Raw genomic sequence first — 16,125 nt, 5'->3', positions numbered from 1 at the left:
CAATCACTGTTAATCCAGTTATGGCCCTGTCCTTCACAGCTGTTGCAACTAAGTCTGCAACTAAGTCCCCTACACAGAAAGATCAATTCCTTTTGTTTCCTAATGTCAACTACCTCCCTATTCCCCTACTGCAAAAACACACCTACCCTATTCCTAGAGATAAAAGACTACAACTGTATCTCAACTCAAGCTAGACTCTTCAGCTTGGAAGATAGCATTCAGTCGTTTTTCCTGTGACAGCTGTTATTACATCATCATAGCCATATGAAACAATTAAGTGAACTCTGTGCAAAGAAAAGCACCATAAGCAATGACAGTTTTAATGGATTTGCATCAGGAGTTTACAACAAAGGTACAGAGACACTCAAGTTAGCTTGGTGTGTTTTCTTCTCCAGCCATACTTTTTGGTATTGCCAACCTATTACTATAGCTAGCTTGCAAGTAACCTTAATTACTTATTCAAAGGACAAACTAAAGCTATCTGAAAACCAACAACTTTTAAGTCAAGGCACAGACAAAAGAGACAGCATAGAGAGAGTCAGTGAGTTTACTGCACAGAATGCAATGCATGATTGCTCAAGAAGCAAGCTTTGTATGTATGTTCACTGTGCAAGAAGCATCCCAGAAGATCTCTTCCCCACACCTCCCCCTCCAAAGAAACAAGTTTTGTTGCTCAGACTAGCAAGCATCATCGATCTCTTGTGAGATGGTAAAGTCTGTCATAAAAAAAATAAATCATTTGACACATGGAAACACAAGGTATGTTGGGAAAGTCAACATGGCTTTCATAAAGGGAAATCCTGTTTCATTAACCCTTGGAGTTCTATCAGGATGTGAAAACTGAAAATGAATAAAGGAGTGTGGAATGTAATGTTCATTTATACTTTCATAGGTGTTCACCCCAAAAATTATCTAAGAAAATATATTGCTACAGAACTGAAGGAAAGGTTCTTCTACAGGCTGAAGGATAAGATAAGGTTAAGATAAGAAGGAAAGGGCAGAGTTTAATGGTCATTGTTCAAGACAGACCCAGTAGGGTAGCTTGTTGCACACTGGTACTGGGACCAATTTTACATAATGTCATCATCAGTGACCTGAATTCATCAATGGACTCTCCAACCAGGTGAATATTATTAAGGTCTTCTCAGTAGACAGATTGTATAGATAGGAAGGAAGTCAGGATCTTGAAAAACCTCAGCAGACAAATGAAGATGGAAGATAAGATGGAAGATACTTGCAAGAGGAAAAAAAATCCCACATTACTTGCATATTTGGCAGAATCAGACTGGTAGTCAGTACAGGAAAAATCATGGCATCTTCACTGACAACATACAACAGCAGCCAACAGTGTTACGCATCAGCTGGGCAGGTATAAGAAAAAAAGACAGTTCATCTCTTTTTGCTGCTCTGTAAAACCCTGGTGTACCTACACCTTGAGTGCTGCACACAATTTTTGTCCCCATATCTCAAAAAAAATGTAGTAGAGCTAGAGAGGGTTCAGAAAACGGCAACTGTAAAGACCAAGGGGCCTTACAAGCAGAAACTAAAAGGCCCAGGACTCCTCAGCACGGAGAGAAAGCGGAAGAGAGGATGCGATTAAGCTTTGTACAATCAACAAAGCAGTAGATGGCTGAAGACCATTCACCTAATCCTGCAACACAGTAAGGGTTACCTAGTTTAAAACATAAGTACTTTACACACAGCAACCTGGAACTTGCTGCCACAGGATGCTGTAGAGGCAGATAGTACCAGCAGACTTGAAAGCTATTAGACAGATTTATGGACAACAGATCTGTAAGTGGATACTAAAAGGACAAGGGGTCTACAACATCTTCACAGATGCCTATTCTTCTGTTTTCACTTCAAACACTCTCCTTTTGTCACTGTGACAAACTACTCCATAGAAAATACACTGCTGTGGCCCAGCAGGACATTTCGAATAATAGCTATCAGTTAGAGAATGAAGATTTTGGGAAAACCACCATTCTCCCCCCAACTCTAGAACAGTGACTGGTACTCAGTAGTCAAACAGCAGCCTTGATGCTTCCTCCTGAAAAAAAAAAAAAGTTTTCTGTGCAGCATTACCTACCCCAGATAAACTGAAGAAAGAATGACAGAGTGAGAATCCTGGCAAGAGGAGAGAGACCACCAAGGTCTCCCTAAAAATTATACAGTGAACTTAAGTGCCTAAGACAAGGCTTTGCATTTTAACCTGAGCCTGAAAAATAAAATAATCAAGAAATTAAGGATTAAAGGGCTTAACATCCCAGTTAGGTTTTTGCCGCTTTGACTCAAACTAGCTCAAAGACCAGGAAGGAATTTTTCTGAAGGACAGTACTTATTTCAGACTTATTTCTCTTCCCCATTCTTTTCCTTTACTCTTACAGAAAGTATATTTTTTAAATTAGGGAATAGACTATAAGACTACTTTCCACTGAGGCAAAAAAGCCCAAACAGTAAGACATCAAGTGACAGGCTTAAATCCCTTTGGAAGAAAGCGAAGAGATCCTCAAGTAGATTTAATTTTAATGTCTTTTCTTTAAAAAAAAAAAAACAGCTCCAAAAAAGAAGCTTGTTGTACAAAGGGCTAGTAGATAATACATCAGAAGCATTACCACAACAGAACATACAACTGAAGAGCAGTTTTTATTTTTAAGCTCAGAGGATATAGTAGCTTCACGCACAATGATAAAAAAAACTAGAACAAATTGGAAATTTAATAGAGCAACTTGTTGATCCTCAAAAGATTCTCAGAACTGACAAAACTGCTCTGACCTGCTGCATGTTACCTAAAGCTTTAGAACATGGTGCAGCTTCTCAGTCTGATTCCATTCTCCAAGGGAAGTTTAATGTAGAGAGTATATCAAGTCACAGAGAAGACTCACATTAATTTGTCTCATTTAACTCATTGTCTCTAACTCATTTCAAAAAATCTCTAAACAAGATACTTCAGTTCTATAAATGTTCAATTTACCTTTTTCCTGTGAATTCTGCTTGACCTTTCTTATTGAAGATGAATTTGGAGTCATTATATCCCCATCCATTCCACTTCAGAAGTTCTTGCCTTAAAGGGTGAAAAAAACATTTAAGACAGAATGTTAGTATACTGAGAGTCCAAAATGTTTTGCAGTTCTAAGACTTTGGAAAAAAGTCTTATCAGATACCAATTCAAGAAATCAAGTATATATCAAAAGTACATAGAGTAATAGAGCAAAAGGTCATTCTGCAGCCACAACCATTACTCCTTCAAATTGCATCCTAAGACTTGAAAGACAAGATGTTTTTTAAAAATGACCAGCTTAAGTCAATGCACCCTAGATGGTGATATTCTCAAATTGGCAAGAGGAACATTTGAAAGATGTTTGTTTTTAAATCTATACATAAATACTGACACACAAGTAGGTAATAATTAAATATTTTCAGAATGAGAAAGACATACAAAATTTTTGTCCTGACAGAGTATAATAATGCTAAATTTTAGTTGTTTGACATCACTACTGTCATCCCACTCCATTCTTAATAACATTCACTTGATGAGGCAACTCTCAGAGACACAATTGGACTGAAAATATATTTTGGAAAGAAAAAAAAAAAGACAGCCCAAGAACTGCAGGAATAACACAGCAAATACAAGCTGAATATGACCTCAGAGCATGCCACCATAAGAATGGGAATACAGAGAAAAAACTATCAAACCCACAACTGTCAAAATACAACCACAAAATGTAAATACCTTAAGCTCAACCATACCAAAACAGAGGATCTCTTAAATATGATAAAGTCATCAGAAGTATATCACCGTAAATATATCTAAGACTCAGAGACATACAAAGAGTAATTACACATCAATCTAATTTTGCTTAAAAAGTTTGCCATTTATTTACATTAGAAATAAAGCAGTAACCTAAAAAGTGGATTTTAGTTAAAAAACATCTTAAGTCTGGAAACAGATGACTTAACCTCACCCTACTATATACATATACATGTAGCTCTTACTCTTTGGCTGTATAATGGAAGAGTAAGATGATGATCAGTGGTGACCATTTCAAAAAGACTTCACGATTCAGAGAAAGCACTGCCTCAAGCCACTTATAACTCCAGCATTACATGCTAGATAACCAGGTGATGATTGATTACCAAAGGCCTTCATTATAAAGATAACATTAACATACTGACAGTCATACTGACAGTGTTGTAATTAAATAGACTTGGCTTAATCAGAATTCACTTTCTTCATCTGCCTGTACACAAGGTTTTAATTAATCAAATGAAAAAAAAAAACAAACATGGACATGTATTTCATTACAATTGTTTGAATCAGCTGTTTCAACAAGCCTTTGACAAATTTAGCACTAAGTAAACTTTATGGAGCAGTTTCAGTACTCAGGAACTGATACGGTTTTGTGAAACAGCCAGTCTATGTTGTCATTCCACACTGAGGAATCCAGTTCTAAAATTCCAGCGAAAATGAACCTGTTTGAGCAGACAGCTGCCCAGATACAGAAGCCCCTCTGGCTGCCTCCTCTCTCAATAGACTCCATCTTTACAGATGTTGTGTTCACTCAGAGGCAAGGATCCGCTCATGTTCAATAGTGCAGGAATACTTTGTGCTATTGCACTGACATGACAGATTATGAAAAAGTGTTCTTAATGCATAGGTTCTTGACTATTTTTACATGTATTCCTATATTCTATACATATATATTAATAAATATTGTATATATTTATAAGATATTCCACAAAACCAGTTAGACATAGCTGAACTGTTCTCAGCTGACACAAAATTGGCCAGCTAATAAAAACCAAATATTCCCCTCAAATCCCCACCAGTGCAGTCCTGCTCAAGGCAAGATTTCTCCCTCTGCTGACTAAATGTAGTATTTCTATACAATTGATCTCTGCAGTTTGTTGAATCCTGTGGAGTCAGAACAGACCTGATATTAATACGCAAAATTAGAGGAAGGCTCCAGCAGCTTCCTCCCTAATTTAGGGAGGTAAATTCTCTTGCAAGGCAGACTCCAAATAAATATGCCAAGCATGATGCATGAAACAGACTAGAGAAACTAGCTGCAAAGCTGGAGATAATCAAACAGACCAAGACACAAAAGGCTGGAAAGGAACTGTTAACATGAGATACACTGATAAAGCACAGCTTTGAAACTATCATTAGTCCTGATGTCGGTACAGATAAATACTTCCCACAAAATCCAAAGGAGGCACTATTAATTAAGGCTCTGAACAAAGACCTAGGTACAATGTCTTTCTGCTAAGCTGACTGCATTCCCTTGTTTGCCTATTCTAAAGGCTACTTTTCTAGGTTGGTGTTCAACTACCTGGTGCTTTTAGCAAGCTTTAAAATACAGAACAGAGGTTAAGAGTTTTAACTCTTAAGAGTCTATTTTCAGGTTGAATTACTCCTGAATAAAATAAGTACACAAAGGTTTACTTTGACAGACAACATAAGCTCTTGTTGTTGTGACGAGAACAGAAAGTCAGGAGAGTCCCCCCTCAACCCCACGTAAGAGGCAATATTGTATCTTGTGACAGATAAACAAAATAACAAAAAGTTTAACTTTTATATTCAAAACTATACTAAGCAAGTCTGAGGTTTCTGTTTGCAGACAGGAAGGGCTCTTTTTGTAAGAAGTTATCTTACATGTATTCTCTTTTGTTCCACCATACCAGAGTTCTGCCAGTTAAGATTTTTTTGTTTACTTATTGTAGTTCCTAGCACCTCATGCCTACACACTAAGAACAAATTAGAGGAAATACTGCATCTGGCTCCCTAAAAAAGAAACCTAAAAAGACCAGATTTTAAAAGAAAAACTGATTAGTCAGCTCTGATTTGTAATTGACATGGCCTGCTGTGAAGACTAAGCTGTTTAGATCTTCTCACATACCATTTGAAAAGTATGCTCTTCATGGACAAGAGCTGGTGAACCTCAAGACTCAAGAGAACTACCTTCAGCACAGGGGGAAAGCAGGATCCATCCAGAGGAGACCTGCAAGCCTCCTTGACCACTGAGGCAATGGCAATGACATACTGATATAATTCAAAGACTGCAGAAAAGCTTTTTGGAAGGATGTTACATATTAGTTGACATACTATTCAGAAGACACACAAGCAGCTTTGCAAGAGAAGAGGCCAGGGCATCGTGCTGTTCTTCCCCAGGCCTGCCTCAATACCCCAGCTCCCTCGCTAAGGGAAATACACTGTATCACATCCGCTCTGCTTTCCTTGTCTTTCCAGCTTAAATTTGGAAATTAAAACTGCAATTTGACAGCATAATAAGAAACAGAAGGCAAGCGAGGAAAAAAAGTCTTTTTCTAATCATAAGCGTCATAGCAGCATTCCTCCCTCTTCTTCATTTTCATACCGCCCTTTTGCAGGGTTATTTATACAGTCACCATTCCTTGGAAAGAGCTCTTCACACCCCAGCTCCAGTGCAGCACTCCCACTGCTCTCTGCAATGCCCTGCTGGAGCAATTAGAGCTGCCTGCCAGATCAGCACCATGCATTATGTTTACCTTGGTTCTCAAGAATGACCCAGGCTGTGACTGAGCAATCAACACCGCCTGCTACATTTCCCAAGGTTTTCATTCCCAAAATCCTAGTGCTTAACTCATATTCCAGAAGAATTCCCAAGAATTTGATTGCTAAATGGTAAAACAACAACAAAAATAGCCTGAATACCCTGTGCAATACCTGAATCTCTCAAAACATGTTTAAAGAGTGTCATGCCCCAGCCTGAAAAAAAAGAAAGATGCTCAGTTTGGTTTAGTCAACTCACATGTTCAGGCTAAGCATGTTCTATGTGTAGCAAGACATAATTTACACACCTTTCCATTTTCCTTCCTAGGCCCCTTTCCAAGAATATATATAGCAAAGAGACTCATCAACATTTGGTATTATTCATGCTTTAAACTCAATGTTACTCAGCCCAAAATATCTCATTTAAAGATAACACCTTTCCCTAGTCAGTACATTGGCTTCAACAAAATACCAAGCTCACTAACTCTACTTTCATCTTTGACAGAAATATGGAATATTTTAACCAGAAATAGTAGGAAACAACCAGTTCTTTCTTGCCTTCTAACTTAAAAGCCAGAACTTCACCAATGAAATGTATGAATTACTATAAAGCAAAGCTTGCTTAACTTCTTAAATATATATTTAAATATACACACATGCAAAATTATATTGCCTGAAGGGAAAAAAACCTGAAAGAAAGCAAATTGCCATGGAAACAGTGACAACAGGATATGAAAGCAGTGTGACTAGGTTAAGTGAATTTAAATATTTCACTTTCATTACGATGCCCAGCACTGAAATACTAGGTTTGACTCAGTGCAAAAAGGATTTTTACAGCAAAATATTTGCTCAGCAAGTCAAGTGTTTTCTGCATTTATGTGGAAAACTGGCAATGGAATACTCAAGGAGACACTGGGCAAGATGCTATTCAGGTCACAGCACAAGGAACTATATTAAGCCCGCAAAGAACCATGAAGGTGCCTACAAATGAGGCAGAGGTTCATGAAAGAGCCTGGCCCCCCACCCACCAGCTGAACTAGTCCTCCCAAGGCATCCAGTCACTCAGCTGGGCAGGTGGAGGCCTCTAGATTTACGCTATTTCAACACGGCTGTACTTGTCAGCACTTTCCAGATCTCATGTTTTAGGGAGAGGCACGGTGACTGGCTGAAAGTTCTTGTCTTCCCCTAGGAAATTGAAGAATAAGCACAGGGTCTCCCACAGCCACCTATACTCAGCATTTGCAGTTCAAATATAATTTGAACCACAGATATAATTTTTCAGTAGTTTCAGATTCACATCACAAGTGCATATCAGACATCCGCATACATAATATGTACAACTGCTAATCAAGAAGAGTTTTAGATGGCAAAAGAAATGTGTCACCAGTAGTTACAAAGCCTTTTATTTTCCAAGGTCTAAAGCATATTGGTATTATAACACCAGAAGTAAACACAAAGCTTTTTTCACTTATGATAGTCATGAGATTATGTTCAATGAAATATCAGAACCAATTAATGAATAAACTCCAAATACTAGCATCATGTGATTTAGCAAAGAATAGAATTGCATGATTACACAGACATACCATTTAAGCACATAAATATCAACAAAACTTCCACCTTCTCCAAAATAATCTGAAGATCTGGTACATTATAAACATTATATACATTATACACAAAACTTTGACAAACAAGCTAATTTACTCAAAGGATGAGTGACAGTTTCTTGTATTTTCTTTAGAGAAGCAGGATGAGAGTGCAGTTCAACCAAGCTGAATCAATGTGACTCAGGTGGAGCAAAGCCAAGACACTCACATCAATTTCCTCACAATAACCACCAGCATTTTCAATTAAATCACCAGCTGATGCTCAGCATTAAAACAATGGATACATAAAATACTCAGTCACTCCTGTTCTGTGATCCAAGAACCAGCACATTCTTGGAAATGAGTTTAAAGTGACAGTTTTAAGGGCTACCACATGGGCTAAAGCACCAGCATTTGCCTAATGTAACAATACAAAAAAAGACTTGCAGGTTATAGAGTTCCTGCAAAACTCAACACACGGACACAGACCAAGGCAGTATTACAGTGCTAAGGAGTTACAACAAGATGACATTACCCAAACAGCAAACTCCTCCTCAGCTGGAAATTCAGAACTCTTTCCACAGATGGCACTGGAATGTCACTCCCTCTCCTCTGGAGCAGCCTCTCTGGGTTATATGGTCACACTTCTCAGCCAAGCAAGCCACTCCAGAGTCTTTTTGAAGCCAGTAGTAAATTAATATCAGGTGCCCGGAAATTCAGAAATAGAGTGTGGCCCAAGGAATCCCTTCAGGAACTACTTTGCAAAAGCATCATTTATCTGGAGAACGGCATGCTGCAGGCAGGGAGTATCGGCTGTGTTTATCATTCTTACACTTCTTACCTCTTGGGGGATCTTCCCTGAAGCAACCCAAATGTAATCGCTCTCAAGTCTAAAGTCAAATAACATCTGTTTTATAACCTTCCACACATTCAGGTTCTGTAGCCCACACCTTCAGCTGCTAAACACCCTGCAGGTGCACATACACCCGATTCAGTTGCTATTCTGTTGGCTGGGTATCTGATATGGCAAAACACAAATCTGGATTCCTATTTACAGTTTACATCTACAATAAGCGGTTAATACAGACAACATTTTAAGCATAAAATAAGACTTCAAGAGTCTGAGTATGCCAAAGCAGCATGCTGCCTTTTTCTTTTTAAACAACTGTTAACTGTCCTTACACATGTTCCTAGCCTCTTCTATTTCATTACTCTTAATTTCACCACATTGTAATAAACAAAGCCCCAAGGAATAAGGAAATTGGTGTTTCTCTAGTGTTCTTTCATAGAAAGCTTAGGTCAATTAGGGTGAATTAAAGATTCAAGAAAGCCAAGACATTATTATACCTGCGCTTCTCTGTATACACTTAGCCAAATGATGATTCTTACACAATGGAGTACTTTACTAGAGGCTACCTCTATTCCACGTACTACTTCAGTTGACACCAGTTTCATTTTTATCTTTGAAGAGACTAGTCTTCTACAAAAAAAGGCATGCACATGGCCACTTCCAGGCAGTAAACAAACAAGCACTTTAAGTTAAACACTAGAGATCAGTCCTTTGACAAGTATTTTTTGAAAGCTTCCTTCATTATCTTAAAAAAAACCCAAACAGTTAATGGAGGAATCAATTATCTGCCATTTATTTGCTCAAGCAAAATAAGATCAATTCCTGGACAACGCTGTTTAACTTGTTGCATGGAGAATTTTTAGCATGCTCTGTAGCAAATAAATCAGGTAACTGTTGAAGAACAGTTTTGGCCTACACCATCAACCCTGAAGACCTGCACACAACAGCCCAATTTTGAATATAAGACTATAGAGTCTTGTAGATACACTTGTCCATCACATTCAGCCTACAATTGCTTTTTAATACTTCGTATTATTTGTTCTCTACCAAAAGGTATAGTAACATTTCAGGAAAGTCTCGTTGGCTGCCACCTGTTACACTACAGATGTCCTTACTTTACTCCAGCTCAAATTAGTTTCTAGAAAGTACAAGTAATTAGTCTACTGCATTAACAGATCACTCTATTCAGTTTAAGTAAATAAATCAAGTTTAAATAAATAGCTGTACACACACATTCATTTTCTTGTACATAACAGTCCAGATCTCAGTAGATATCAAGTTGATCTACAAAATTCTTTCATACAATAATACATGTTGTACTGTATATATTAAACATACTTTGCACTTCTATCTTTTATCTAGGGTTTTTCGAATAAAATTTAACCAATGAATACATCCAGTTTGCTTTACTTGGTATCAAAAGATCTAACAACATATTAATTACATTCTTGCACATTACTTGACATGTCATCTGCCTGACATTCAACTACTTGGAGCTAGATGACAGACAGGAATTGCTGTTGCAAATGAAGTCATATTTGCCTTCAGATGATGACATTTTCTTTTATCAGGCTAATGTTTCCATAGAAGAATCTTATTTTATTCATTCCTCTACTTCAATCATTAACCCTGACTAGCAATTAACTGCCTTAATGCAATCACAGACTCTCCTGTGAACCAAACCTTCCTCAACGCAACAGACGCTCTTCTGATTTGTTAGGTCTGTAGGGGCACTGGCCTCTTCCTTCTTTGCCCTAAGTTTCCACCACCTTAAGCTCACAAGTCAGTGTGAAGATTCAGTTCAGTGTCAAGTGTAACTTAAACGCTGTTGTCTAAAGAGTTAAGTGTTTATAATAAAGTCTGCTCTGAGTACTGGTGGTAAGCTATGAAGCCTCTTTGATGTTACTTGTTAAATTCAAGTAGTATCAACCCTTCAGGAGTTAATTCATGTTGCTGCTCAACATAGTCATAACCATTACCTGTAGCTACAGCAAGAATTGCAGGAGTACAAAAAAAAGGTATGGTGATATTAACACATTAACCTGGGTGTGAATTACAGAGCAGGCAGCTGGCTACATCCTTAGTTTACCCTCTATAACAGTATGCCCATAATAATTAAAAGAGTTCCACAAGCTTCTCTTCATCCCACAGGAAAGAAGCTTCTCCACAAAGAGATAGGAAAATCAGGAAATCCTGCCCTGCTTTCTCTTGCTCCAGGACAGAAAAATTTTAAGCCTGTGGGCTACTGAGTCAACATTTAGTTACACTCAATCAATACTCCCTTTTAACTAGGGCCAAATTGTTTAAAGTTTGATTTGAATAAGTTATAATACAAGCTATTATGGCTAGATTAAGATCAGTGCATGCTCAGCCTCTGAGGCTCTCTTACTTTCTAGCATACGTAACAGTTACTCCAGTACAACCGTGTTCTAGGGAGTCATTGCACCTTACTGCTTTCAAAGCAGTACAAGTTGAACACTTCACATACTTAATCTTCAAAAGAACTGTATGTAGGTTTTTAACTCAAGATTCGCCAGCAAAGTGAGCTTACTAATAATCAGTCAACAAAACTCAACTGCATAACATGAAAGTTCAGAAAAAGTAATTTCAAGGAAGAATGTTTCTCCAACTCAATTTTTATTTATTTTTTTTTTAAAGTTTTCCAGCATGCTGGACATCCTGTTAAGGCTTTAGCACATTGTATAACTACAATCCCCACCTTCCACTGCAACACTGAATTAAAATACAAAATGCAAGCCAGGAATGCCACCAAGAAATAACATCTGTCCACTCTTACAGTACCTAAGATTTCCCTCAAGAGGACACTCATATAAGAATAGCATTGCTTGTCTTGTTTTGAGGACTTTTTCCATCTCTATAACCATCATTTTAAAAAGTAGGAAGCACATTGCAATCTTTAACAAACCTACTTGCAAACACACTGTTTAGCCTTCAGAGGTATTTTTATTTGTAAACAGGGACAGTTAAATAAGCACCCACACAGTCTCAGTCAGTTTCACACACTCTTCTTCCTCCCCTCACTGGTGATGAAATACCTGGATAAGCAGTTTGGTCTTTAAACAATCAACAGGAAAACCATGTTTCTGCAGGTGACTGTCTGGTGACTATTGGAAAAAAAGATTCTGTGATCAGAAACATACACCTGAAGTACTACAAAGGGATTTTCTTGTCACAGAAGTCTTCTACTCTGCAGAAGAAGTGCAAAATGATGAGACTGCACCTAAATCTGGTACAATAGCATCTGTAGCTTTAACATCATTTCAAACACCACAGGAAAGATGCAACAGGCATAATGAATGAAAATTGTGCTTAAGGTACTTTTGGCTGCAGCTTTGCTATGAAAAATTAAAGAAATAGTTCAAGAGGCAGAAAAGCTGAATCATCATCATAAGACTGCAAGAACAAAACATCTGAGTTTGGATTATCCTAATATTGCTGATAAAAGCCACGCAGCATCACTGTACCCATCTATAGGTCAGTTATTTTCACCAGATTTTTCAATCAACCTTCTAGGTCTCATGAATAGATCAGCCAGCTCCAGATCAGCTGGAAGTCACTAGAACAGGACTCAGGTGTTCATCACTTGCCACCTCCAAATCAGTACAGACAACAGAACTGTCTTTCTTCCCCATCACTCACTTCAAAAACTGAGTATTATCCTCAAACACAAACTCTACTTAGACCTTTACACCCAAGCTATATTTAAGTATCAGAATTTTCACATGCAATCTCTCAAGCTTGTTTCAGTCACATCTCAGATGTTTAGCAAGAACCTTAAGACAGAGATACAGCTCTCTCCAAGGTTCTTTTGTTTTACGCATACGAAAAGACTTGGCTCTAAGTACAAAGGCAGTTGTACCTATGGTGCAGACCAAGCTTTCCAGCAGCTCGCTTACACTCCCACAGCAAAGTATCCCACAGTTGTATCATTTTGGTCATAACCACCTTGAAGCAACATAATTTTTATTCTTAATCCAGAACAAGTTATTTAGAGTAAAAATAGCAACCCATTATGATCCTGTAGCAAATCCTAATACAGGAGTGCAATGTCAATAACTTGTAGAAGTACAGGTGTTAAGTTCGCTATGCCTCTGTTTCCATGAAGAAAGAAGCTCTCCTTCAGGTCACATGCATCTTCACAAAAGCCTGTTTCTCCTGCTCTTCAGGAATGCAATAACTAGCTGTAGAAGTTACACAATAATCCATTTAAAATAAATCCCTGAAAACTAGCTGAACTAACATTTTTTTCAGAAACAGTGATTTCCTCCTGAATTCAAATCAAATAAAAACTTACTATGGAAGGTAACAATTTTGGAATGACCCATTTCTCCAGCAAGCAACACCGTTTGACACACCTCCTGCAAGAGCATCAGTTCCTCCTCAGTGAGCGCTAAAGGCTTTCAAAGTTGTTAACATCTGACTATATGCCCATGACATCCCAGTCCTCCCAAAGCAGGTAAGCTCTGCTTGTGGCCCAGAGCCACAAATGGCCTGTTAGAATAATTCAGACTGTCCCTTGTTCTCTTCTTGAAAAAAGGTGAGAACAAACCATGGGCTCAAAAGAAGAACAACTCTCTTACCTACTACTTGCCCTATCTGCCTCTTTAAAGCCTCCATGCACTAACGTACCAGTCCCTGTACACAGCTCAGTGGAGACCAGTAGGTTGTCTATAACCTAAACTTTGAAGTGTTCTTACAGGATAGCATGACAACACACATATAGAAAATACACACTCTAGAAAGGGGAAATCACAAAACAAACACAAGCCTGCCCCAGCAGAAAGGTGGGCCTCATGATGACAAGTTACATGGTATTATAACTGTAGCGATCAAAACAATCTACTAGAAAAAATAAATCAAAGAGACGGTGAAACAATTTTGAACTAGACAATTTGACTATTTGTATTCCTTGGGTCTCGGGTGACTTGAGATTCCTTACTACTAAAGATGGTAAGAAACAGAAAAGACAGTTAATATGCTTAAAACTATTCATGTGTAAGAAACTTGAGTTAGAGCCTAACGTATGTGTACATTTTTGGCAGCATTCACACAAGGTGAAGGTTTCAGGTGTCTGTGAACAGAGGAGGACTGGAAGCCCATGCACAAACCTTGCTTCTCACACGTGCTGTGCTTCCTCATTATAGCAGCCACAAAGTATTTTACAAACACTGACCTTTTTCTCCAGTTATTAAAGTCCCCACGAACGACCTTCCGTTCCAACACAATCCCACTCCCTACAGACACCAGTACGATGCTGCAGCCCTCCTTCCTTTCATTTCATCCAGCCCGTGGAGCGGAGAAACGCCTCAACGCTTTACCCGCGGCTGAGCTTCTCCTGCTCCTCCTCACCCTCCCCCTCCTCCCCCCCGGCGCTGCCTTCCCCACATCCCCCAGCCTCACCGACCCCGCGCCTCCCCGCGGGGCCTCCCCCGGGCCCCGTCAGCCCACACCCATCCCCGGGCGGGAGAGAGACCGCTCCCCGCAGCGCAGCCTGCCCTAGCGCCGACCCGCACCCACAGCCGGCCGCTCCGGTAGCCCGCCCAGCACGGCACGGACTCCCCCCGCCCTGGCGCAGCCCGGGGCCCGCTGCCCCGCGGGGACCCCCGCCCGCACCCACCGCTTCTTGGGGATGGAGCCGGAGGCCGGCCCGGCGGAGCCCCCCTGCGCCTTGCAGGGATTCGGGGAGAGCGCTTCCCGCTCCGGCACCCGCGGCGAGCCCCGCAGGTGCCCGGAGATGATGCGCAGCCGCCGCCGGGCGGAGGACGGCGCCCCGCCGCCGCCGCTTCCCGCTGCTTCCTCCGCCGCCGCCGCCATCGCACTTCCGTGTTGTGCCGCCGATCGCCGCCGGGTGAGAGGTCGGGGGAGCGGAAGGCGCCTCCCGCCGCTCCCCTCAATATGGGCCGTCCCGGCATGCACCGCCGCCCGCGCGCCTCCCGCCCCGCCCTGAGGCGGCGGTTGGGCGCGCGGCTCTTGTGAGGCGGCGGCCGCCTGAGGAGAGGGGCGGCTGAGCGCCCCGGGGGCCGGGGATCGGCCCGCCCCGCTCGGCTTTCCCTCCCTCAGGACGGCGGCGGGGGACGCCCCTGCCGTCAGAGCTTCGAAGCCGAAGCCGGTTTGCTCTCAGCGGCCGCGCGGCCCGCCAGAGTAGTCTGCCTGCCTGCCTCAGCAGTTCGGGGCTTAGGTGGGGAAACGAGAGAGAGTAACAAAAAAAAAGAAAAAAAAGAAAAAAAAAATTGCTTCACTGGAGATTTCTCACATCTCATGGTATGATTATCGCCCCGTTAGATCTCTGAACAGCTTTGAGGGAACACAGAGGTGCGTGTTCTTCAGTGGTGAGGGTTGCCTCACTTAATGATGCAATGCTAATTAGTGGCAATAACATAAGTGAGTTACTTAAGACATAGGTTGATGAGGTGACAGTCCTACAGGAGGTAGAGATGCTATCATTGTTGACAGGGACACAAGGCCCTGGTGAGTGGAGAGCTGCTGAGCCGGGTGCTTCTGCCTGCGTAACCTGGCAGTTCTTCTCACGCCATACATTGCTAGAAGAGAGGCCCCAGGGTCCCCATGGTCCACCTCCCCCAGTAAACCCACAGTATGAAATCAACACTGACCGGTGGGAAGATAGCCCTTTTTGGAGCATTTCTCTTAGGACAAAAGGCTGAGAGACCTGGGACTGTTAAGCCTGGCAAAGAGAAGACTTGGAGGGGATCTCATCAATGCTTATAAATATCTAAAGGGCAGGTGTCAAGAGGATGGGGCCAGACTCTTTCCAGTGGCACCCAGTGATAGGACAAGGGACAGCAGGCACAAACTAGAACACAGGAAATTCCATCTCAAAATGAGGAAAAGCAAGAGGATGGGGCCAGACTCTTTCCAGTGGCACCCAGTGATAGGACAAGGGACAGCAGGCACAAACTAGAACACAGGAAATTCCATCTCAAAATGAGGAAAAGCTTCTTTACTTTGAGAGTGACAGAGCACTGGAACAGGCTGCCCAGAGAGGTGGGATATTCAGAAACCACCTGGATGCAATCCTGTGCAACCTGCTCTAGGTGAACCTGCCTTAGCAGGGAGGTTAACTGGAGGAACTCCAGAGATCCCTTCCAATCCCTACTATCCTGTGATTCTGTTGCTAG

General features: G+C 40.9%; 1 protein-coding gene across 1 annotated transcript in view; it reads right to left on the bottom strand.

Moving 5' to 3' along the window:
- The window catches only part of AGPS (alkylglycerone phosphate synthase), a 56,049-nt gene extending 41,213 nt beyond the window's left edge, over nucleotides 1-14,836 (bottom strand). The window contains exons 1-2 of the mRNA XM_014954480.1: nucleotides 14,607-14,836; nucleotides 2,975-3,064 (exon numbers count right to left, since the gene is read on the bottom strand). Of these exons, the coding sequence (XP_014809966.1) occupies nucleotides 2,975-3,064; nucleotides 14,607-14,803 (287 nt within the window). The 5' untranslated portion in view covers nucleotides 14,804-14,836. The remainder of the gene's footprint in view (nucleotides 1-2,974; nucleotides 3,065-14,606) is intronic.
- Nucleotides 14,837-16,125: the final 1,289 nt, after the last annotated feature.

Source organism: Calidris pugnax, unplaced genomic scaffold, assembly GCF_001431845.1.
Source record: "Calidris pugnax isolate Ruff unplaced genomic scaffold, ASM143184v1 scaffold103, whole genome shotgun sequence".
In the NCBI taxonomy this organism is placed as follows: Eukaryota; Metazoa; Chordata; class Aves; order Charadriiformes; family Scolopacidae; genus Calidris; species Calidris pugnax.
Note: the sequence above shows the minus strand (reverse complement) of the source record. Positions and strands in the feature narration are given on the sequence as shown.